At 39.0% G+C, this 24,413-nt stretch overlaps 3 protein-coding genes across 3 annotated transcripts in view; all 3 read left to right on the top strand.

Moving 5' to 3' along the window:
- The window catches only part of LOC6562200 (leucine-rich repeat-containing protein 15), a 61,434-nt gene extending 59,619 nt beyond the window's left edge, over window positions 1-1,815 (top strand). Inside the window, exon 15 of the mRNA XM_001989238.3 lies at window positions 51-1,815. Coding sequence (XP_001989274.1) covers window positions 51-709 — 659 coding nt within the window. The 3' untranslated portion in view covers window positions 710-1,815. The remainder of the gene's footprint in view (window positions 1-50) is intronic.
- Window positions 1,816-11,498: 9,683 nt separating this feature from the next.
- Window positions 11,499-13,721, top strand: LOC6562356 (phosrestin-2). The gene is made up of 4 exons (XM_001989240.2): window positions 11,499-11,728; window positions 12,309-13,116; window positions 13,176-13,305; window positions 13,388-13,721. Exons 1-4 carry the CDS (start codon window positions 11,620-11,622, stop codon window positions 13,433-13,435), a joined length of 1,095 nt encoding a protein of 364 aa, XP_001989276.1. The 5' UTR covers window positions 11,499-11,619; the 3' UTR covers window positions 13,436-13,721.
- Window positions 13,722-14,742: 1,021 nt separating this feature from the next.
- On the top strand, window positions 14,743-19,697 carry LOC6571456. The gene is made up of 9 exons (XM_043214720.1): window positions 14,743-14,915; window positions 14,979-15,281; window positions 15,598-16,403; window positions 16,690-16,780; window positions 16,857-17,027; window positions 17,726-18,166; window positions 18,281-19,077; window positions 19,147-19,240; window positions 19,298-19,697. Exons 1-9 carry the CDS (start codon window positions 14,787-14,789, stop codon window positions 19,475-19,477), a joined length of 3,012 nt encoding a protein of 1,003 aa, XP_043070655.1. The 5' UTR covers window positions 14,743-14,786; the 3' UTR covers window positions 19,478-19,697.
- The last annotated feature ends 4,716 nt before the right edge of the window (window positions 19,698-24,413 follow it).

Genomic DNA, 24,413 nt, shown 5'->3' with positions numbered 1-24,413 from the left:
CACCACTGTGCTCGCATGCTCATCTCTCTTGATGTTGTTTTCCTCCGCAGGCGAGAGCAAATGTTTGGAAAAGAATTTGGAAGCGACCACAATAACGACACTGGGCAATGGCAGCTCACCGACAACAACAACCACTTTGACACTCGCCACATCGCCAGCAGAAGCAACCGCGGCAACAGCAACAACCCCAACAGCAACAACAATGGCAACACTGGCAACCAACACAAGCACAACAAATGGTCATATTCAGAGTACAGCAAATGGCAGCACGCCATCGCATGCCGCAAGTGGTGGCGGCAAGGAAATCAACTTTACATTTCCCATTGATGATCGTGTTTGCACCATTGATGAACTAGTGCTGCCACCGGCGCCGCCGCCACCGGCCGTTGCCCAAGTGCATCCACATCCCAGCATGGGTCGCCTAATGTACAGTGCATCGCATTCGCCCAACAACAGCATGAGCAATTGTGCAACGGCGCTGGCAGCGGCATCAGCGGCCGCAACGGTAATTCCAACTGGTGCCCCATCGCCCATGTTGCCAATGGTATCGGGTGCCGCTGAGGCTGTGGTTGTGGTGCTGCCACCACCGGCACAACCATCGGCGACGCAGCAGCAGCAGCAGATGGGTAGTTTGGCCAGTCTGCGCGAGGTGCAGCAGCAGTTGGTGCATTTGAGCAGTACGCTGGAGCCACTGGTCAGCGTTAACTGACCCAGGAGCTTAGCACCACCAGCAGCAGGAGCCGCCTCAACCGCAGCATCAGTGGGTAAGTTTGCCAAGCAAACATTCGGCACGACAGCGACGTAAGCCACAGGAGAGTTTCCCACAGGACCTGAGCAATAGCTCTTCGGCAAACGTGGCGTATAATTAATGAGCGTTTTTTTGTTTTTTTGGTTTGTTTTCATTGGGGTCAAAGTGATGTGAAGTAATTGGGATTTGAGTTCTAGTAATTAAGTTCATTTATCATTGTTGCGCATTCCCCCCTTCAAAACGCCAGAGCTTTGAGAATGTCTTCAAAAATAAACTTAAAAAAAAGTTCGAGTAAATGAAGACATTTGCTTTTGAAGCTGTTTAAACTGGGGAAGCGTGGGGGAAGGAGAATGTAAGCACACACAATACGCATTTCGATCTTTGAGCATTTTCCATACATACCCATGTGTACTGCCATTTTGCTGTTAATGATAAATATTGCTCATACGCAGTGTATTACGAGCGTTTCATTTATATCGTAGTTTTATTTATAAAACACTTTTTTTATATAACTCTGCATCTGTGTGTATACAAAATTGTGGACATCACTGAATACACAATTAATTAAAAGAAAATAAAAACAAGTAGGCAGCTAGTTCGTAAGCAAAAAATGACACACATTTTAAATGTGATCAAAGTAAATTTTGTAAATAAAACCAAGAAGTTGAATGGAATTCTTAATAAGAGCAATGCGAAGAAACTGAAATGATTAATGATTATGAAATTAATTGAAAACTGTACATTTGGCAAATGCGATTCAAAATTGAGCAGCCGCTGTTTTGTTTAGGCTAACCACTAAATTATACATTTTCATAAGTTTTCGATTATAAGTAAGTACGTAAAAATTAGCACTTAGCTAGTTGCATAGATTTTAAACACATATACAAAATAAAATCACTAAATTATAAGAAATACAAAAAAAAATATACATTAGAATATGTTTATTAGCATACAAATGAAAATAACTCCAATCATTTAAATGTTCACAACTGAAACCCAACCATTTAACCCAAACGATTTATTTTTATTCAATTTCCAATAAAAAGAAGAACAAAAGCTTCTGTAAATTTAAGAGCATTTTATTTCATTTTTTATAACAACTACAATTGTTTTTATGTTCTACAATGAAAGCGCTAAAACCGTAATACATTGTGACAGTTTATGGAAAGTAAAATTAATAAAAATAAAAAACATAATAAATTTTAAAAAAATTTAATTTATTTCAACTTTAACAGCTACGTATCGCACTTACCGCAAAGCAAAAAATGCCAAACCAAAATCGTTGACAAAAATCAAATAAAATTAATATGAAATACCAAAACCAAAGCGAAGCAGCTAAACGAAGGGGACAATGCGAATCAGCGATGCAATTTATTAAATAAAAATGCGGCACTTGCAACGTTTTGTGGTTACTTGGGGCGCATCGCCACTTGGCCACACTTGCCGCCCATTATGTGTCATTGTGTGAGTGTGAGTGTGTGTGTGAAAACTAGAATTATTCTTGTAACATGTGGGGCCACATGTGCAGAAGCTGCTGCTGTTTGCCCATCCCGCTGGCTTGTCCCCAAGTGTGCTACCACAAGAGCCACCATTTTAACTCAACGCAAATGAAAATTGCTTCCGTTTCCGTTTTGCGGCACACTTCCGTCGTGCGGCTGCCCTGCGAATTCGAATTTGGATTTCCTATTGTTGCTGATTGCGTTGTGAACAAGCTGGCAAAGTCGCTGCGGCTACTTTTTCCATATTTGGCTTTGATTTACTAGCAAAGTGCACTAGGAAGATTCATTGATTGTCTCCTCGTTCGTTAGGGTATAGAAAATTATGCTCTTAAAACTTGCCGACTGCAGGAGGTCCTAGGCAACATCCATTTGTCTATGTCAGTCATGAATCTTACTGATAAGCTTTCTTCTGTTTTCTTAACCCTTTGCTGGGGGTGTTTGTATTTTGCTACGAAATATGTTGTGCATACGAGAATCTTAAGTGCTTTTGCTCAGAACAAGTAGCTGAGTCGATATCATAAGTTCATCTGAGCTTACTTCTTATCTTATCTCCTTTATATTCACGTTAAAGGGTATTTGATTTTCTGTAAGTCACAAACAACTCTTCACAACTTTATTTTCTCCATTTGGCTTGTTAAAAAAAACTGGCAGCTTTGGAGCTCTTGCACTTGAGTGGCTGAAAAAGAGTTGAATTTATGCATGAATATAGAAGAAGAAGTCGCCCTGTGTTTTGTGCTGCTGCGCTGCAAATGCATTCGAAATTGGTGTGGAGCATCGAGAGTTGTCACTCAAGACAGCACATGCAAATGGAGCTTGTCCATTCACGTCGCTTGAGATTGCTCATCAAAGTGGCAGCACTGGATACTGGTCGAGGTTCGCCATTGATTAACAAGTGCTCTTTGGCAAATAGCTGTGCAACCAAATTAAAAAGCCAAACACAGAGATCGTTTCAACAGCAGTTGAGAATGTAGTGCTGTCTTAATCCATTTACGTTTTACGTTTAAATATGTTGCGCATACGTCGCGTGTGCCAGGAACTGGTATTTTAAGTTCGAATTTTATGCAGAAACGTAAACATTTTTACTACAGCCACTTACTGGCAATTGATGAAGACGATGCCAACTTGTTTCCCATCTGTTGCCATCAATTGACTGGCAACTCGAAGGCAGAGTGCCTCCGGCAGCATCTGCTGTCAGTTTGCCAGTTGCCAGTTGCCAGTCTGCCAGCAGCTGCACCTTTGCTTTGTTCAAGCCTGTGAAGAATATAAAATCCACTCGAGCTTGTCTGCTGCCTGCCACGCTGCCCCTGAGTTTTTATTAGTTTTCGGTGCAACAGTTGTGGTTCGATGTGTATATTTAATCAGTCAGCTTACTCAAGTATACGCCAGGCCAACACCCCTCCCCCAACCGGCAACATGTCCGCCAGCCTGTTTTTATGGCCTGCATCCACTTTGGGAGCACACAATTTTCAATTTAATGAAATGCATTGGCTTTCTGGTCGGTTAGGCTAGTACACAGGATTTTCAGGTAAGATTTTATTTAATTGGCCATGATGCGAAAATATAAAATAACAAGATAAAAATATAACTTGAGATGTGCTTGGAAAAATGTTTATTAGTGAAATCTTATTTAGTAGACAATTTATACTTTACTCGTTTGGCTTTAGATATTTTCAAAGGATATCAAAATCTAAAGCGATTTTCACAGAAAATAAGACTTATCCAATTTCATTTGATTTGGGTTCTTAGACGACACCATTATCCTTAAATGTAATTGGAATTGATGCTTGCGAGTGGAAAGTATTTGGCAGAGATAATCTGTAAGTATTTGGCAGAGTTAGAGCTATTTCTTAAATCAGTTTTACTAGCTGTACAATCCCAACTCACATGCCTAAAAGTATGCTGCATTAATTATATATATTTTTCGAGCTTTTCTATAGTTAATTGAAAAGTGATGCATTATGTATTTGATTAACTTATATTATTAAATTATAATGTGCAAATTAATATTTATTAATTAAATGTAACTGTACAAAAATAACTGTTTGCCTAGATAGAATAAGTAGTTAAAGTTTAGGTTTCCTTAAATAAACATTGTTTGTAAACCAAGTGTTTACTTGCTTACCAACTTAACTTGGGTATCCTTATGTAATATCTCAATAGAGAGACATTCACCATGGTAGGTAACTTGCCAAGTCACTTAGTCATTGCATTAGCCCTCCGAAAATGACCCCATACTAAATGCGAGCATCTCATATTTCAGCCAAATCACATCTACTTTTTAAACAAGCGATTGATTAATCAGCATATATGCAAAGTAAGCATTTCAGAGAAATGGTTGACAGTAACTGGCGGGGCTTTGCTAAAAATAATAAAAGCTTTGCTTGTAACACTCAGCCGAGGCAATCAATCAGGCTGTCAGTGGACTATTAACCCTTACATATTGCTGCATGACAAATCGCTTTTGACACGCCAGACAGCATGACAGACAATGTCTACACTTGCAGCTACAGTTAAAGTAACAGCTACTGTTTCCAGTTACATTTACAGTTTCGGGTCCTTAATGTCAGGACTGGCATTTGTCAGCACTAATTGCTTTACAAAGCATGTTCAAATGTTGCCCACAGAAACAACATGTAAAAGAAAGCAAAAATGAGAAAATACAATGCTTGTCAGCATTTGCCTCAACAGCTTACAAAAACATGAAATACAAAACAAAAATTTGAACAAGAAAAAAAAGAAAACATAGAATAAAAGTGAATAGTTCGAGAAAGATTTCATTTCGACGCCGACACTTGTGGCATTTTGGCAAACATTGTAACATTTAGGAGCTGCAGCATATACAAATCTCTTCTGTGGCACAAATTTTGCTGTCCTCTGCACATTGACAGCTGCCCCAAGGCGCGTCTGCTCAAAGTGTAAATGTTAAAACAGACGAGTGTGAATAAAATCAAAGGTATAAAAGCTAGTAACTTATATATTTTACACAAGGTACATATCTATATTGGAAAGGTAGAAGGAAGAAGTAAGATACACCTAGCTACACATGCAGCTTCTCTCTATTGCCACGTTGAACAAACTAAGTAGTGTTTAAAGTAGCTGCATTGTTTAAGTTAAAATTTAATGGATTTCCAAAGTATACTCAAAAAGTTGCTTCAAATTTCTCGCCTCGAAGCTGACAAACTGTTGGGGCAGTTAACAGCCTACCCGAAATGTGCTGTTGGTCAAATGAGCCGCATATTTGGCCAGCTAAATTGGCAGCAATATATAATTTGGCCGACGCCAAATCTTTCTCACCTAAAACGTACCCTGGGGTGTATTTAGAAACTTTTCAAAATGCATAAATATTTGTGGGTGAAGCTGAAGTTTTAGCGGCGGTTTTGGTTTTTCGGTTTTTCGATTTTTGCCAAACAAAACAATTTTGACAGCGACCGAAACCGAAAAAGTTTCAATCATTTTCGGTCAACGTCATTTGGGCGATAAGATCGACACGTACATCAAGTTTATTACTTAGGCGCCAGACTAATTTGATGGCAGGCGTTGGAAAAGTTTTGCAGGAACTTTTAACAATTCGGTCGTTATCACAATGCCAAAGACAATGCATAAATCTAGGTAAGGCGAAAGCAAACTCACAGGCATAAATATCTAATATGAGCCCATATATATCACGCAGACAGAAGACAGACCATGCCCACATTTCCTGCGTCTGTTTAACGCCCCGGCACAGACAGCCCACAGCCCGCAGCCCAACAGCAGCAACATTTTCCGTATTTTCCGCATTTCCCGCTGCGGCTGCCATCAGATTTATGATGAGACAAAGTCGCGCGCGTGTGTGACTCCATTAAATGTGTTAATAGGATAATGTCACCAAGCAAAAAAAAAAAAAAGCAAAAAAACAACATAAATAAAAATATGCCTTCCGTTTATTTCAAAATTTCGGAAGTGAAGGCAGCAGTGGAGCAGGAGCAGACACAGTCCCTCTGCGGTTAAAATGCAAATTTAGAAAGCGAGGTAAGCAAGTACTTAAAGTCATAGCTATCCAAAAATAATGTGTATTAAAGGTACATTGACGAAAAATGCTTACAACAATGTGTTTAAATACTACAATAGTATTTTCTTGAATTTAACATTTGTGTTTAGCAATAGGCTTGCTTAATCAGATTTATATATAATTTTCTATTCAATTGGAATATTTAAATATGTTTATTGAATGGAAATATAACAACTTATTTAAAGCTATTCAATTTTTACATTCGTTTTTCCAGTAGAGCTTTGAAGTCAAAAAGTAAATATCAAACAACAACACATCGCAGTGTAATAAGGTCAAGGTTAGCCAGTTGGGGTTTAGTGTATGATAAATGTAACCAGACAACGTCGCCAACAAAAGCCTCATTCACTTGTTGTAACGGCAATTGCTGCCATAGAATCAGGTACAAAAATATACAGACAGAGCTAGTCAAGCGGAAGGCAGACCTGAACACGTGCTGACAGTCAAATAAAGTAAGGACTCCGTGGTCTATCTATCTCTCTATGTATATCTATATATATATACATATATATTCATGCATATATGTGACTGTGTATATAACAATGGGGACGGACGAGTTTAAGCACGCAACTTTGTGTATTGAACATGTCATCTGCAAAATTGTGTCGAAAAAGCCACCACAAATACATGAACAGGTGCGGCAGGGATTGGGGTAGGTTATGCGGGTTGTTGCTGTTGCTGTTGTTGGGCCAGCACAAGTTGCATCTATTGTTGTGCATCAGGTATTTTGACAATATTTTGCGTTATGGCTCGGCATCGTGCAACATGGGCTTGCAGCTTTTGCCAGACTTTGCTGCCCCGACCCTTCGCTCGATTGAGTGCCACGCCTGACTGTCCTGACTATAGATCAATTTAACAAGCAAGCATGCACATGGGAAATTAGCTAGCACTAACGTTATTTCTGGGATGCAGCGACAAAACTGTGCTCACAACAACAACAACAGCTTTGTGGTATCCTCTTCCCAAAATTGTTGCACATACTCTGTAACGAAACTGGTCTTTTTGGCTTTGTGCACACAATATTTCCGTTCCTTTCTAGCTGAATTTATGCAGAGTGCAAGCAAAAATGTATCAAGTGTGTGTGAACGAGGAGCTTGTGACTGGACTCTACAGCCACATACAGCATATTATAAATAGCCAGCTGGGAAATACATACATTAAGATAAATTGTTAATAAATCAGTGCACAATAAGTAAGGTATAAACTAAGATTTCCTGATCGTATCGCGATGAACAGTAAAACATGAAAAATAAGAGCATTATCTAAAAATATTGTTTGTGTTTTTCTTTTTAAGAAAAAAGTGTATTAAAAACAAAGAAAAGGCTAAATGTCTGAATATTTCATTTAATATATTTATATTATATATTATATAATACAGATTTCGATATGTGGAGCGTGTGTAGTTCAAAGATTCGTTATCTTAGAGCACAAAGTGTTTGCAACGAAACAATTAACATTAACAACTAACCACATTTTGTGAAAGTTAAAGTTAATCGAATTAAAGTTACCCAACAAATAAATATGCCTGGTTCTGCGCTTTCAGCTGGCTGGCTGGCAATGCAATTGAAATTTATTTGTCTATTTGGAGAGGGGAGAGATGGAGTCAAGTCAGCGGCAGCAGTCAACAGTCAAGCAGCCAAGAGCAGTTGACGATGAACGCATCAATGCAAATATCAAAGCAATTATTGCATGACCGTGACGCCTTTAGGGCGTGGCTGTTGGCTCAACAACAACAACAAGAAATTCCGTGGCCATGGCCCATAACACTAAACACCTGCCCGCTGCGGAGGCTGGTGTAAAAACACAGCTTTAAATGCTGTCAGTGTCTATGTGTGTTTATGTATGTATTATGTGTGTGTGTGTGTGTGTGTATCGGTGTATGTGTGTGTTAGATATATAGAGAGATTTGTTCACCCACGATTAGTTGACGTTGGCGCACACAGTTTCCGCGCCATTTGCTGTCACTTCGCCAGTTTGCACATCGTCAGCCCCGACGATGACGTCGTCGTTCGCGTCCACGTCCTCGTCCACTTTGTCGTCCTCGTCCTCGTCCCCGTCCTTGCCAAGTTCGCTCATGCAGTACTTGAGCATTTCTGTGCTTTTTTTTCTTGACTCTGGCTCAGCTTCCTTCGACTAATGGTAACTGGAAATGGAAGCGACTGCGACAACGTTGATTGCCGTTTGTTGGTGTTGCTTGCCCCAAAATGTTGTTCTTGCCATACCCTATATACATTATATATGGGTATCTGGGAATAAAAGAAAATATCTGAAATATCTAATTTAGAAATATGTCATCAAGAGCCAACTAGATAAAAGGCAAATTCAAAGTTTGAGATCTAAAATTCAAATGTGGTTTTCTCGTTTTGATTAGCTGAACAATTTCTCTTCCTTGACTTTTTTCTTTGTACGAATGTATGTTAGGGTATTTCGTAGTCGAATACACTACACCAGAGCACTTTGACGTGTTCTAGTAGTTGGTGTTGTTGGTTTTGCTGTTGACATTTGCGTTGGCGCCAATGTTGCCAATTTTTGTTTGCCTTTCGCCTTCAATAAGACAAGCATTTGTTGTTGTTGGTATTTCACTGCAATTTTACGTGCTGTTGGCCATGATAATCGTAATACTATTGACAATGTTGATGTTGATGTTCAATTTGGCCAACTGGCCCATAAATTTATAGCTACTTGCGCGCACGTGTTGGCACATCAGCTCAGGCTTTAAACATTGCCACCATTTCGGGCCTAAAGCCGCCTTTGTTTATGTATCCTGAACACTTTGTATTTGGCTTTGGCTCCAAATTTGGCTTTGACTCTGGCTATCATTGCAGTTGTTCGCCAGCCAATTGGGCCAACGACAATTGCACTTGCTGCAACCTGAGCCGATACAGTGGCAATCTCACTGATTGCACCAATACAATTTGGCATTTTGGCTTTTGTCTTGCAACAGGCTATTCAATTGAATTGCGTAAATTAGCAGCTTTGCCCCACAGCAAGGCTATTTGGGTGGTTTTAATCTACTGCAGGTGCAGCACAGTTTCGCTCTTAAACCATTCAGATCAATGTATTTAAAGCTTATAGTAAAATGTATAAACTGAGCTGAAGCTTGAATGTGATTGGGAACAGCTTCTTCTACGGCGATTCCTTATCGGCCAAAAACCCATGCAAAATATGCATTTTCGATGAAAATTTTGATTTAATTTTCAGGCAAGCTTTAGCTCTCTAATTCTTAAGAGTCCCAAATAAATACAGAAGAACAATAGCTGCAAGAATTTGCAGTTGAAGAGTTGCACAAAGGACTGCGAAGGATGAGGCATGAGGGTGAGTTTTGAGGCAAAGACACTGAGAGGCAGCTCCTGCACAATTGCGCGCAAATAATTGAAGTTGGCATTGTTGTTCGTGGCGCTTTGTGGTTGGCGTCGACGCCAATGTGGCTTAAGCTTGCAGTGCGTGAAGTTGCATCATATACAATATACTTGCACAAGAATGAGTGTTCATGCATGTGTTAAGTTGCAAGTACAACACAACTAAGAAGCTAAACTTGTGTGAAGGCTAAAAGCACTTGGCTGCGGTCTGTGGGCGCTTGCCTCTTAAACTTGATTGATTTTGAGTGTGCTCTCAAAATCCTCAGCACAACACCATTGGGAGTCTTTAGAGTGTTATACACGCTGAACAACAATGAGTCTCTTAAAGTACAATCTTTGTTGCATAAACAAATATATTTCCAAGAAATAGAAAACAAACTTTAATGAAATTAGTAGAATATTTCGTTCCTCCTCAGAGGTTTGCCTCTACACACATATTTAGAGAATCCAGGATGTTTATTTCTTATTTGTACGTCCGTTTTCTTAGCCCCATGACCCATTTTCAGAGTGTAGATTTTAGTAATGTGTGCAAAGTACTTATAAATCAAGCACTTGGCCTTTATTCATGCATATATTTACGCAATTCTTAGCATATTGCATCAGCTTGGAACATGATAATATCTACGCCATACTTTGTTTAAATTATATGCCCACTAAGGCATTTAAAGGGGCGTAGGCGGTGGGCGTGCCAATGGTCACGCCCATCGACTAACACAACAACCCACAAAATGTAAGTGCAAAACTTTTGCTATTATTAAGAGACTCATTGTCGGTTTTGTTGGACCCTGGCGACTGCCACTCCTACCATTCCATACATGTTAATTTTACGTGCCCTCAGACACACACACACACACACATACTTACACATACAAACACACATTCAACAACGATAACACAATAAGGCACAATATATTGCAGACAACTTTGCTCATATTTTTAATGTGAGTATGGAGCATAATAATTACGTTCATTGACTTTACTAAGTAGCCAACTTTATGCTAATGTGATTTACTAACGCACAAGTACGGGGTGTGAGAGACTTAGGCTGTCATAATTTTGCATACATAATTGAATGCAGTGGAAATCATTTTCATAACATGGCAAAACAAAATATGTCCGTAACTTTTCTAATGCTCCTGAATTATGAAGTAATTGTAATAAAGTACAATTTAAATGGTCAGCATTTTATGTGCAATTACGCTAAGTTTTTAAAATGCTTATTTACTTATTTACTATTCTATTTTTTGATAGAAGAAAAAGTAAAGAAAGATCTCAGATTAAATACTCACTAATCTATATCAATCACGGACAACATATCTTAATGATTGATAACTAAAGTATTATTTTCAACAGTTCTTTAAAGTATAAATGGACTTTTTGAGTAACTTAGAAAGCACTCTTTGTGCTTTTAGAATGTATTTATAACTTTTGCCACTTGTTAACAATTTAATTAGTAAGAATTACGACACATGCCACGCTTAGTACGTAATAATATTTGCGTGCGTCATTCAAAATGCAAAACAAAAAACAAACAAAATAAATACCGAAAGGAAAGGTAAGAAAACACAATTGCACGCACACATTATTGATTTAGTTAAGTTGGCTATTTATGCATTTTCTGTGCGTATTATTTAATGGCAAGCCATCGATTTTTGTTCGTTTTGTACTTGCAGCAATGTCAATATCAAAGACAAAGCGAACAAGTCAGCGAGGAAGGAAGCCTTAGTAAATTTGCAACAGAGAATGGTTTGAATTCTAGAAAGGTGCAGTTACGCGAGCTAATTGAATTTGCTGCCGGGCTACGAATGCCAGGTATAAATGACGGACTGACGTTGGCCGCTAATTGAAAACGACGCGAACAACGCAACGCGGCGTAGTTCGAAATTGAACAACAAACCAACTACTAACATCATTCAAGGCCGGGGAGCGCGAGTTTGGATATCGAACGAGAAACTCAACTGCATCAAAATGGTTGTCAACTTTAAGGTGTTTAAAAAATGTTCACCGAACAATATGATCACGCTCTATATGAATAGGCGTGAATTTGTGGATTCGGTGACGCAAGTGGAGCCAATTGGTAGGTGATAGCTGAGATCTTCAGAGTGGATAATGGATTAAAAAAAATAATGATAACTTTAACTGACTGACTGAGTTTCTTGCTCTGCAAATCAATAACTTTGCTTGACGAACACTGAATAAAAATACTTTATAAATATTTATAGGCATGCGTTAGTAAATCAAATAGAAGTTAGTACCTCAAAATATCAGGAATAACAATATTAAAATTTGTAAATCATCACTTAAGTTCAGTGTACAAGTACAAAATTATAAGCGCTGGAATTTGCTGACTCCATTCGTGCAATATTAGAAAACCATTTAGGACAGACAGAAGCAACAGCTAGTCTACTTGCCTCCAAGATTATATTAAGTCTGTTTGTGGCGAAACCGACTTAATCAGTTGATAAGCAAGGTCTTTAATTAAATTATGGCTTAATTTATGCAATGGCCAATGGGCAGCAGTTACATCGGCCACAAAGCCGCTTATTAGTTACGTGTTAATTGACCGACAGTGGCAAATGGACGAGACACGTATATGTTTGTCTGTCGGTGACAATGATTATAGCGATATTTGGACTGGTGTCCAATTAATTTTGCAGATGGCATCATCGTCCTGGACGATGAGTATGTGCGTACGAATCGCAAGATCTTTGTGCAGCTCGTCTGCAACTTTCGCTATGGACGCGAGGATGATGAGATGATCGGCTTACGTTTTCAGAAGGAACTGACACTGGTGTCGCAGCAGGTGTGCCCGCCACAGAAGAAGGATATCGAGCTGTCCAAGATGCAGGAGCGTCTGCTCAAGAAATTGGGCTCCAATGCATTCCCCTTTGTCATGCAAATGCCAAACAGCTCACCAGCATCGGTGGTGCTGCAGCAGAAGGCCAGCGATGAGAGCCAACCATGTGGCGTCCAGTACTTTGTGAAGATCTTTACGGGCGACAACGATTGCGATCGCTCGCATCGTCGCAGCACCATCAATCTGGGCATACGCAAGGTGCAATATGCACCCACCAAGGATGGTATGCAACCATGCACGGTGGTGCGCAAGGACTTCCTTTTGTCGCCCGGGGAACTCGAGTTGGAGGTGACTCTGGACAAGCAACTGTACCATCATGGCGAGAAGATATCGGTTAACATTTGTGTGCGTAACAATTCCAACAAGGTGGTGAAGAAGATTAAGGCCATGGTGCAGCAGGGCGTCGATGTGGTGCTCTTCCAGAATGGACAATTCCGCAATACGATTGCGTTCATGGAGACCAGCGAGGGTTGCCCCCTCAATCCCGGCTCCAGTCTGCAGAAGGTTATGTATCTGGTGCCCACACTGGTGGCCAACTGTGATCGCGCCGGCATTGCCGTTGAGGGTGACATCAAGCGCAAGGATACCGCACTGGCCTCCACCACGCTGTAAGTATTAAATCCAAAAAAACTCGGAGTACCAACATAAATCTTTGAATTTCCTACAGCATTGCCAGTCAGGATGCTCGCGATGCCTTTGGCATTATTGTATCCTATGCGGTCAAGGTGAAGCTCTTCCTGGGCGCTCTGGGCGGCGAGCTGTGCGCTGAGCTGCCCTTCATACTCATGCATCCCAAGGTGGCTATTCAACATTTAATCGAAAGATTCGAAACAAAAATCGTACTTACTTTTGAATTATTTTTGTGTGTTTTTGTTACAGCCCAGCCGCAAGGCTCAGTTGGCAGCCGAGGGCTCAATTGAGGCCTAAACATGCAGCTACCTCAACTACAACAGAATACAAAGTGCATATTTATAGAAGAAACGTTTAATCCAAGTGTTATTTGATGTTAACAAACAATTGTAAAGCTGATGTTGCTGAAATGTTCTGAACTGCAGTCGTCGTATTTTCCAACAACTAACAACTCTATTTGCAATTTATGTGTGTATGTGTATTAAAAAACGCTATAATTATAAATATACCATTATATAATTATATATATATATACAAAGTATAAATATTTATCTTTGATATAATACAAATTCTCAACCAAGAATGGAATTCGGCTTGGAACGTTTTAATGATATATTCTTAGTCTCTCAATTGGAACATTTGCATGAAAGACTTGCAAGCTAATTTGAATAAGATACATTTATGTAGTAATATCCTAACCACACACACTCAAATAGACTGCATTATACATAAGTCTGCCACAGATGCATTAACGGTTGCAACGAGATGGTCTGGCAAACATTATGGCCAAGATTATGAATTTATTCAAGTGAATTGCTGCAACTGAATGCTGAATAAGGAATTATTTGCCACATAGCTTATTACATTCGACATATAATGAATCAGCCTGATAAAATCAATATGATAAAAGCTAATCTCAAAGATTACTTTTCTGGCTTCTTGTATTTCAATTAATGTCTGGTCCAATTAATGCATACCTCAGCACACAAAGCATTTGATGAACTACCTCGTTCTGCCTACCCACATTTACTTGAAATTGAAAATTGACAGATTGACAGCAACCATGATAATGTGGAGAGAAATGTTGAGCTGTTTTATTTAAATAGCCGAGAGCACTGATATAAATCTTATTAGTTCAATTACAGTCAACATGACTTGCAGCAGTATAAGACACTTATCAACTGAACTGAAAGTGTTCGATTAGATTAAGTAATCTGTTTTATGAACTTTGAATGAATTGGTTCGCCAACAGAAAAAATCATTGTCTATAGTAATTGCCTAAAAGTATGTTTTGATTTCTTATTTCTTGCATATTTTGCCACTGCTATTCTTATACACCCTTCAAATATTCAGAGTCTTACTAAGCCAGTTACAAATGCGCCATTATCACGAGACTGATAGCAAACTAAAGTCTGATACCCTTTCGACATACTTGACTTTATTTCAGTACATTGCATTAAAGCCAAAGGCACTCATAAAGTTAAAGAACAATTAATAATGAATAATCACATAAGGCGAAATAAAAAATAAACAAAAGAAAATAGATTAAGGCACGATTATCGCAAATGAAACGATTAAAACCACTGCGATTATGCTTTAGTTGGTTAGTTACCAACCCGAAGGGTTCGAGGCATATACTCACTTCAAAATGTGCTGTCGCTGCTGTGGAGTGACCCAGCAAAAGGTTTGGGTTTTCGGTCTTGGTACGCTATTCACAGTTTTCGGATTACTATTCATAATATGGTGGCCCAGTCTCATAGATAGTATCATCATGAATGTCAGTAGTTGAACGCAATGAGCATTTTTCCATTTTCATTATTACAGTTGTTTTCAATTGTAGTCATTGCCGCTGACGCCCACATCGAAAACATTCGATAAATGGGAAACGCTGCCAATACCCGTCTATATGAAAATGTATCTTTGGAATTGGACCAATGCAGAAGAGGTAAAACTGCATGGTGTTAAGCCCAACTTTCAGCAATTGGGACCATATGTCTACAGAGAGGAGCGACTGAAAATGGATCTGGAGTGGCATGAAAATAAGACGGTAACCTTCAGTCCAAATCGCACCTGGTTCTGGGAGGAAGAACTCTCCGGTGGAAAACAAACGGACCTTGTGACCGTACCTCATCTACCATCGATTGTGAGTATTATTACATACACAAATTATTATCTTTATTGCCATGTTAAGATCATTCCTCCGAATTGTTCACTTTTTATATATAAAGGGTTAACTACAATATTTGAATTTGTTATGCAAATTTACTAAAATTCTTTCTGCAAACAGCACTTCGTGCATAACAGTTATGTTATAGTATATAGTTTATAATCCATATAATGTATGTATCGCAAAATATAAACTTGCTCAAGCAATAATGTATCACATCTACCACATAGAAACCCTCATTCGTGGACTGACGCCTTAATTCAATATGATAACTCAACTTTTCACCTCTCAGGCGGCAGCTGCGGAAATGCGAGATAAAAATGCTTTGGTGAAAGCTGCTTTCAACCGAGAACTAAACGCGCATGGTGGTGCCCTCTATGTGACACACACGGCTAGCGAGTGGCTCTTTGACAGTTTCTACGATGAGTTTCTGCATTATGCAATGAACAATCCACTCGCGCCGGAGGTTGAGTCGGATCACTTTGCCTGGTTCCTCGATCGCAATGGGTCTAAGGAGTTTGAGGGATCCTTTACAGTGCACACGGGCGTCGGCGATATTAAGGAAATGGGTGAAATTAAATTCTGGAATGGTGCAAATCACACTGGCTGGTATGAGGGCGAGTGTGGTCGACTCAATGGCAGCACCACCGATCTCTTTGTGCCCGATGAGCCCAGGGAGAAGGCATTGACCATATTCATAGCGGACACACGTCGCATTATCAACTTGGAGTATACGGGCGAGAGCTACGAGATTGAGGGCATCAAGGGCTGGAAGTACGAGGTGACGCCCAACACATTCGACAATGGCCAAAGGAGTGAGGCGATGAAGTGTTACTGCCCCGTTTATCGTCAGCCCAATAATTGTCCCGCTTCGGGCGCCACAGATTTGGGTCCCTCGGCAGACGGTGCCCCCATGTATCTGTCAGCATCTCATTTCATGTATGCGGATGACAGTTATGCCAACACAATAACTGGCTTTGAGCCAAACTATGAACGTGACAATTTCTACATTATAATGGAGCGCAAATTTGGAGTGCCGCTGGAGGTGAATGCGGCAGTGATGGTCTCATTGTTAATAGAACCAGACGAGGACATTGAGTAAGTCTGAGATACATCTACACTCAGAAAAACCATTATAATTTGAAAAAAGAATCTAAAAATGAATCTAAATTTGTTAAATGGAATATATTTCTGATAGAAAATATTTCTGAGAAGTAAGAATAGTTCAGATGTGTTATGGAAATTGGCTCTCTTAATCAAAATTAATCTTCATTTTTGAGGTTTGCCTATCTACTTTTAGTAATGGAATGAAATCAGATATTTTCAGTAAATACATTTCTAAAAGTGCACTATATATAAAGATAAACCTTCTTTTGTTACACAGCATATTGACTGGCATTCCGAGCTTCTATGGACCACTCTTCACCACGGCCAGCTCAGCGGTTATTAACAAGGCGCTCGCTTCCGAGCTAAAGGTATGTATTTGTGAAAAGAAACGATTTTCTGTAGTTTAAGTTACAGTTAGAGTTCATTCATGGCATCTGTTTATAGCTGGCAATGAACCTGCCAGCAATTGGACGCTATACGGGCGTGGGTCTTCTATGTGTGGGCTGCATCCTGTTGGCCGTTGGAATTTTCCTCACACTCAAACGCCGTTGGTATGGACAGAGGGCAGCTGATAATACGGAACTTCTCAGTCCCGACACCGACCACAAGAACAACTGAGGAAGTGACTGAGTCCTATTAGTTATTGGCCAAAAGTCCCTTAATAATGTAAAAAATTAATGAGAACAATGTATTTCGGAATCTGATGTGTTATATTAATATTTTTATAAATAAAGCTTGTAATGTTATCAGTAAAGTGAATACAAAATATTACTGTGGGAAATATATATAGGAAATATATATATAGGACATATAGGATATATATATAAACTAACAAGAAGCGGTCAAAGCTATCTGGCAACCTTGTTGTTCTGGCGCCAATACTTGAATCAGTAGCGATATCAGTAAAGTATCAGTTCGATTGGAGCCAGTCTTATTAACCATATTGCATATTTTTAAATGGCAAATTAAAGCGAAATTCAATCAGCCAAAAATTATGCGTTACTTTCATTTGACTTAGAAATTAAGCTCGTACATATTTATAAGAGCAATAACAGACACCTGCTAATCTAAAACTAGATTTCATCGTTATCAGCTTATAAGTGCCAAAATACGTATTTATGAATTGACTTGTTGTTTTGGCCCCACTAGTAGCAGTCATTAACCCATTAAAGCAATAATCTAATCAAACGGATAAGTTTAGAATATTTGCATAGCTAAATTGATCAGACTCTGATTAGAATAATCCAATCTTATCAAAGCCTTAAACTTGACATTCCGTTTCTTATAAACACTGGACATTTTTGTGTTTGTAGAACAGTTGCAAAATGTGCTGCAATTGTTGCAGTGTGCGCCAACAGAAGATCTGGGTCTTCGGCCTGGGCACCTTTCTAGTTATACTCGGCACTGTGCTGCTCTCGGCCTGGCCAAGTCTATCCCGGCAATTGATACGTGGCATGCTGCCACTGGCGCCCAATTCGTTTTTATACAAGAGCTGGGTGGTCGCACCGGTGCCAGTTTATAGCACCTTTTATCTGTTCAATTGGACCAATCCGGAGGATTTCAATAATACGGATGTGAAACCGCACTACGAACAACTGGGACCCTACACATTCAGCGATTACAAAGTCAAGGAGGACCTCTTCTGGCAGCAGCCGGAAGTTACCTTTGATGCGCGACGTGAGTTTCACTTTGTGCCTGAGAAATCAAATGGAAGTTTAGACGATGTCGTTATTGCACCACACTTCATCACACTGGTGAGCATGCACATGAAAGAAGTATTTGATTGGATGATAACTCACAAGTTGCATTAATATATGTGTATTGCAAGTAGATCATTCTATAGTTGACTGTTCTTGTATTATTCGCAGACTGCAGCCCGCTATGTGCGCAAATATCCTCGGATATTGCGTAAGATTATGAACTTTGCCCTGAATCGCGAGGGAGGCGGCACCCACTTGAAGCACACAGCTGGAGAATGGCTATTCGATGGTTTCTACGATGAGCTCATTGATTTTGTGGTGCTGCTGGATTCGCCGCTGTTTCCGATATATAGCAAAAACTTCGGCTGGTTCTACAATAGGAACAACTCACAGACGGCCGAGGGCAATTTTACGATACACACGGGTCGTGGGGATCTCAGCAAAATGGGCGAGATCCGATTGTGGAAGGGCGCTGCACATACGGGTTACTATGAGGGCGAATGCGGCAAGGTCAATGGCAGCACGGGGGATTTATGGGCGCCGGGTCGCCAGTGGCATGAAACGATTTCCATATTTTTAGCAGATGCATCGCGCTTCATAAATCTATACAGCATAGCGAATGTTACTGTTCAGGGCATCAGTGCCTGGCTGTACGAGACCACCGAGCTATCCCTCGACAACGGCCAAGTGTCGCCAGATACGCAATGTTTTTGCGTTGCCAATCGCCAATGTCCGCTAAATGGTGTACTAGATTTTTCACCCTTAACATATCACGGTCCCTTCTACGTGTCGCATCCGCACTTCTATATGACTGATGAGTCCTACAGAGAAAATACGACAGGACTACTGCCCAATGCCCAGGAGCATAGCATGCATGTGGTGATGGAGCCCACATATGGCATACCGATTAGCCTGAAGGGGCAAGTTATGCTCAGTGCGTTCGTGCAACGCGATGAGGAAATTGAGTGAGTGATGTTCTAAAATCGAATGGCAAAAAATTCATAGGCTATAACTCTGTCTTACCTGTACTTTAGCCATTTAAAGGACATAGCCTATGATCACTATGCACCGATGTTTATGTATCAACTGTACGCCGACTTGGATGATGATCACATTAGGCTGCTCAAGGTCAGTTCTAATGCAGTTCTACGATCCACAAATCCAATACAACTTACTCAATTACAGCTTGGCTTGAGTGTGCCACGAATTGGTCAATTCACCGGCCTGGGTTTGTTATTGATTGGCCTCATTGTGGTGATTGTCGGCGTGATAGTGACTATGAAACATAAATGGCACAATGAGTGGAAAACTGAAGCTGTTGACGACGTTAAACCACTTGAGAACAAAGGCGTAAACAGCGAGTGATTGAGATAAGACTGTGTTTTACCTGTCTTTTTTGTGATAATACTGATATTTTTAGTTATTTGTCGGTGCACAATTGATTAAATTAGGTTAAAAATAGGTGAAGTGCGCCATAAACCGAAATTCCGGAACACAAATTTGGCGTGCTGCTGCTTTCTGCCAATTTGCGTTGAGGTGTTGCCCAGCTGCGCTCGTGTAGAATTACACAAAATTATGGCCTCTCAGATATGCTAAAATTTATTAATATGTTAATAATTGTATTTTTTCTTCTTTGTTTTGGCTCGTGTTATGTGTGGTGGTGCCTGGTGGTGCACGAGCAGAAACCTTGAGCACGTAAGCTGCATACTTTACGGCGTACGAACTCTTTCACCTAGCCACACACAGACACAGACACACGCACACACAGACACACACATATACACACACACTACCAAATTGCTAACTGGAAATTTGAAAAATGCCAACAGAATATTATAAGCGGCTAATTTATATGCGACTGGCACGCAAACCTACGTTTTGCACACACATTGTTCAAAGAGACGGGGTCCCAGGAAGTGGGTGGCGTTGCAAGTTAAACAATGTATGAAAATATGAAAATTATATGCCAGTAAGTGTGTGTTGGCCATAACTTTAATAAATATACGTAGGTTATGATTAAGCCTCAGATACGGTCTATCACGAAATTCTTGCAAAAAATGCAAACAACTTAAATATGAAGTATGAATTAATGTTTATAGTTTACAAAATATTTTTGCAGTAATTGCATTGAATCATAGAAAACAAATTTGAAGTCTATTTTTGATTTATTGGCATAAAATCAATTTCAAAATTTACAACATCTTCAAAACTAAGCTGTATGCATAAATCAATTAGGGCCATGAATGTTATTATATCTTCTGCACTCAATATGTTTTACTCTTTGAGAGTACCACAGATAAATATTCAATGGCATTGTTAAATTTTACTGTTTTTTTTTTTAGAGTTTATAAATCGGATTTGTAGACTTTATTGGAATGAACTCACTGCAATCAAAACAAAATTTATGTTTTTTTTTTGTCTTAAATTATTTAGCTAGATATTTATTTGCATATTCTTGCAAATATGTATTTTTCATCGTCAGTTTCAAATAGAAGCCAAACATGATTTCAATTATTTACTTATTTATGCGCATTTGCTGGCATTTCGGACCAAAAGTTATTTAGTCCGAACGAATCAACTAAAACTGGATTGGATTACACTGGATTGGTCGTTTTCAGCAATTGAAATTTATTACATTTAGATGAACAATTTTCAGACAGCATTTGATTTACGGTACATTTAAAATGTCAGATAAACATACCAAGTAAATATTTTACTAATGTGCGAATACTTGGATTTGAGCAATATAACAATAATATGCTAACATGGCAAATTGTGTAAGCTGAAACTAGTTTTGTAATTACTTGATTTAAATTGTTGACAATTTTGCTCGCGTATAACTTTTCTGTCTAAGAATATGTTTCGCTTCCGCGTCGTCGCCCAATTTCTGGAGTTGTGCAAGGAATTTTTAGTAAATTAAAAGAGAAATGCACAAAAAATATCACATTGTGCAAAATAAAATTTGAGAGATGAAAAAAGCCAAGCTGTCGAAAGACTACCCCAACATTCAGCACTCAAAGGTTGGCCTGACACGTCGCTGGCGACAGACAAACATGTTGTATATGCCTGAGAGCAAATACTCTTAATTAGTGCTCAAGTTTGTAGACTGTTGCAATGAAGTCATTTATAGCATAATATTAATGGTAATTAATTAAGATGTTTCTCATTTCATCAAATCTTTTTTGTGTTCGCAAAATATATTATTTTTAATAAATATAAAAATGTATCGCAAACAACAAGCAGATTTTTTAATCAATTAAAAATGAGCATGAAGAATTGTAGTTATTTGTCAGAGTATTTGGAATTCGTTGAGAACAACAACATTTTTATTTTTTTGTCTTCACTGTGGTTTGGCATATGACTGCAGCAAGCAACAGATCGAGCCGGTGAGCAACTTCATTATTTCGCTTTAAGCCTAAAAACGGACTGTAAAAAACGGTTTTGTCATGCAGAGGTATGCAGTGTACGTATATATGTATATATATGTGTGTGTGGGTATTTTTATACATAAGCCAAATGCCATTGTTGCTGCTCGGCTCGAGCTGTTGTCCGTTTATGTCGCGAAAACTTTGGTGTCCTAATCTGCTGGCTGACTTGCATACTAATTTGTTTGCTCTGGGCCCTCTTACTCCTTTGCGGGATGCCTCCGTTACCATCCTCCATGGTCTTTTATTCACTATCTGTCTATCTCCCTCACTCTTTCTGTCTGCCTCTCTTTCCATATATATTTGTGTCTTTCTCTTGCGCTTTGTTGACAACCCATAGATTACGTTGTTGCTTTTGGCCCTTGTGTGTGTGTCGTTGTGTTCAGGCCAAAGCATGTTTTGGATGAGTACGCAAGTATTTGTGTATATATATATATATACATATATATGTTTGTGTGTGTGTATTTGAGCTCTCAGAGTTGTGTTCAGATGAGCTTATGCATTCAGTTTGGCTTTGTGGGCCCAGTCTCTTGTCCGTGGACTTCATTGGCTGGTTTTCTTTTTTGTTTTTTTGTTTTTTTTATTTTTATTTCATTTGTTTGCTTTTGGTTTGGATGCCCCTCTATAAAGCCTTGTTTAGCTGCTTAATTTTTCCCTTTGTCATGTTGACAGCCCTTCGACAGAGAGGCTCCCCTTTTCTTTTTTGTTGTTCGTGCGTGTTGCTTTAGTTCATTTTTCGCACAATTTAATGTTATTTAATTGGCATTTAAGTTTATGAAAATGTTTGTGTTTCGGGTGACGGCAAACGGCCTTCAACAAGGGTCGTCGCACATACTAATGTCGAGGTCAGTTCTTATCTGACAGTTTGTGTCTGCCTAATCCCCGATTCAAGGGTGCTTCAGAGCTGTTTTTAATGTACATCGCACGCTGAATGAAATATCTATTAAATACATAGACACAAAGACAGACATTTAAAACTTTTGCAAGTTTTATTTATCGTATTTTTTATTACCTAACCCAATTAAATAAATCGCCTTGCAGTTAATTTTATTTGACATTTTAACAACAATGTTAACCACAGCATGGTCCCCCATATTTTAAGTCTCTTTTTTTTTGCAACTCTCGTTTTGGAAATTTATGTTGCAATTTTCTATGCGTTATGCAGTAGCCGCCTACAAATTTCATTTGCGCTCAAATTGCATTGGCCTTTGGCGTCGGACAGCCGCTGCCAAGTTGACCCTAACAGACAGGATGCACAAGCGTAAAAATAACAACAAAAATAGAGAAAAAATCAGACGATTTTAGTTACGTTCACTGACAATTTAGCGGAATTTAAAAATTCAATTTAAAAAAGCCGAGTGCTTGCAGCACGTGTTTTTCTCTATATAATATACGATTTCTATACAAAAGTTGTTATGAAATTCCCACATGCGACCGTCCAACAAATACTACAGTTTTCAATATTCAAACAGTTTTTTGGCATTTAGCGAATAAAACAAATACGCTACGGCAGAGGCGTGCTCAGTTTTTCACAAAGAGGGATCAGCAATATATTTGTTATAATTTTTTTCGATATCTGCAGAGAGAACTGTAATATTTTATTACCTTGGAAAAACGTCTCTGACCCATTAGAGTATATATTTACCAAATTATTTACAACTCTCTGTAAAGGCATAATTATATTATAAAGCATAAGCACAAAAGAACTCTTTTAATAAAACGAAATTTAATTTATGTGAAAATATATGAAAACCGTGTTACTTTTCTAATACTAACTAACGTTGTATCATTTTCGCTGCTTGGTGTATTTTTTTTTTTATTTTGTTCTCAAATGTAACAAACCAAAAAAGAGAGAAGTAATTTTCACAACTTTGTTTATGATGATAATTTATGGGAGAGCTTGTCGTTTATTTTGAATTTGGCATTTACGAGCACAAGAAGCTAGAAAATGCTGTAATTAAAACTACGCACGGCTAACAAAACATATTTTAGCAGCTGGCACAACTCGAGTATTCATTTGGTCAGCCAAAATATTACGCATACGCCATGTGCGCGCTCGCAAAGTGCGTTTTTAATTGCCGCCGCGTGCTTTTATGAAGTGCACATAAAAAGCCAGCCACGAAGCTGCCATTTCCATCCAGCTGTCTGTGTAAGGCAAATGCAAGTGAAATGCAGCAGCACATTTTAAGCGTTTGCCTCTCGTAAATTGAAAAATTGTAAAATTTTCGTTTAAGTATAATAAATTCTAAGCTCCACAGGAGTAAACTTTAAGCAGCAAATTTGTTGTCAATGTGCTGGCTCCAAGCCAAATACTACACTGAAATTGAAAGCCAAAAACTTACAGCATTTACTTCAAGTGATGCTGCAGCAGTGCTGCTTGGAAAAACAATTTGCCAAAAGGATGGAAACATTAAAAGGAACAGCAGAAGACAGCACTCATGTGTACATGTGTGTAAGAGTGTGTATATGGATGTTACTGAGTGGAAAGACACACACACACACACACTCGGGCTGAGCTGACCATTATACTGAAGTGCGGCGAGTGCATAAATTTTTGCCGGCAAGCTGCTGTCGTTAGGCAAACGAGCTGAGGCGCAACGCATTGAAAGTATGATGAAAGCAGATTGTGTCTTCTTCTATTGGAACAGATGCATATTTGCAAGGCAATATCGAACCGGTTCATCGATGCAAATACAGTTTTGTAGCGCTTACAGACTCTTTACTGTGTATACTGTATACGCATAATTGCATTTCATATCCATTGCACACTCACACCTGACACGGAATTTATTGCCTAAGATATTATTTACATGAACAGTTGGATATATGTATGTATGTATGTATGCATGTACATTCATGTACCTAACATCTGTCGC

The sequence above is a fragment of the Drosophila grimshawi genome, unplaced genomic scaffold, assembly GCF_018153295.1.
Source record: "Drosophila grimshawi isolate 15287-2541.00 unplaced genomic scaffold, ASM1815329v1 contig_1377, whole genome shotgun sequence".
NCBI lineage: Eukaryota > Metazoa > Arthropoda > Insecta > Diptera > Drosophilidae > Drosophila > Drosophila grimshawi.
Note: the sequence above shows the minus strand (reverse complement) of the source record. Positions and strands in the feature narration are given on the sequence as shown.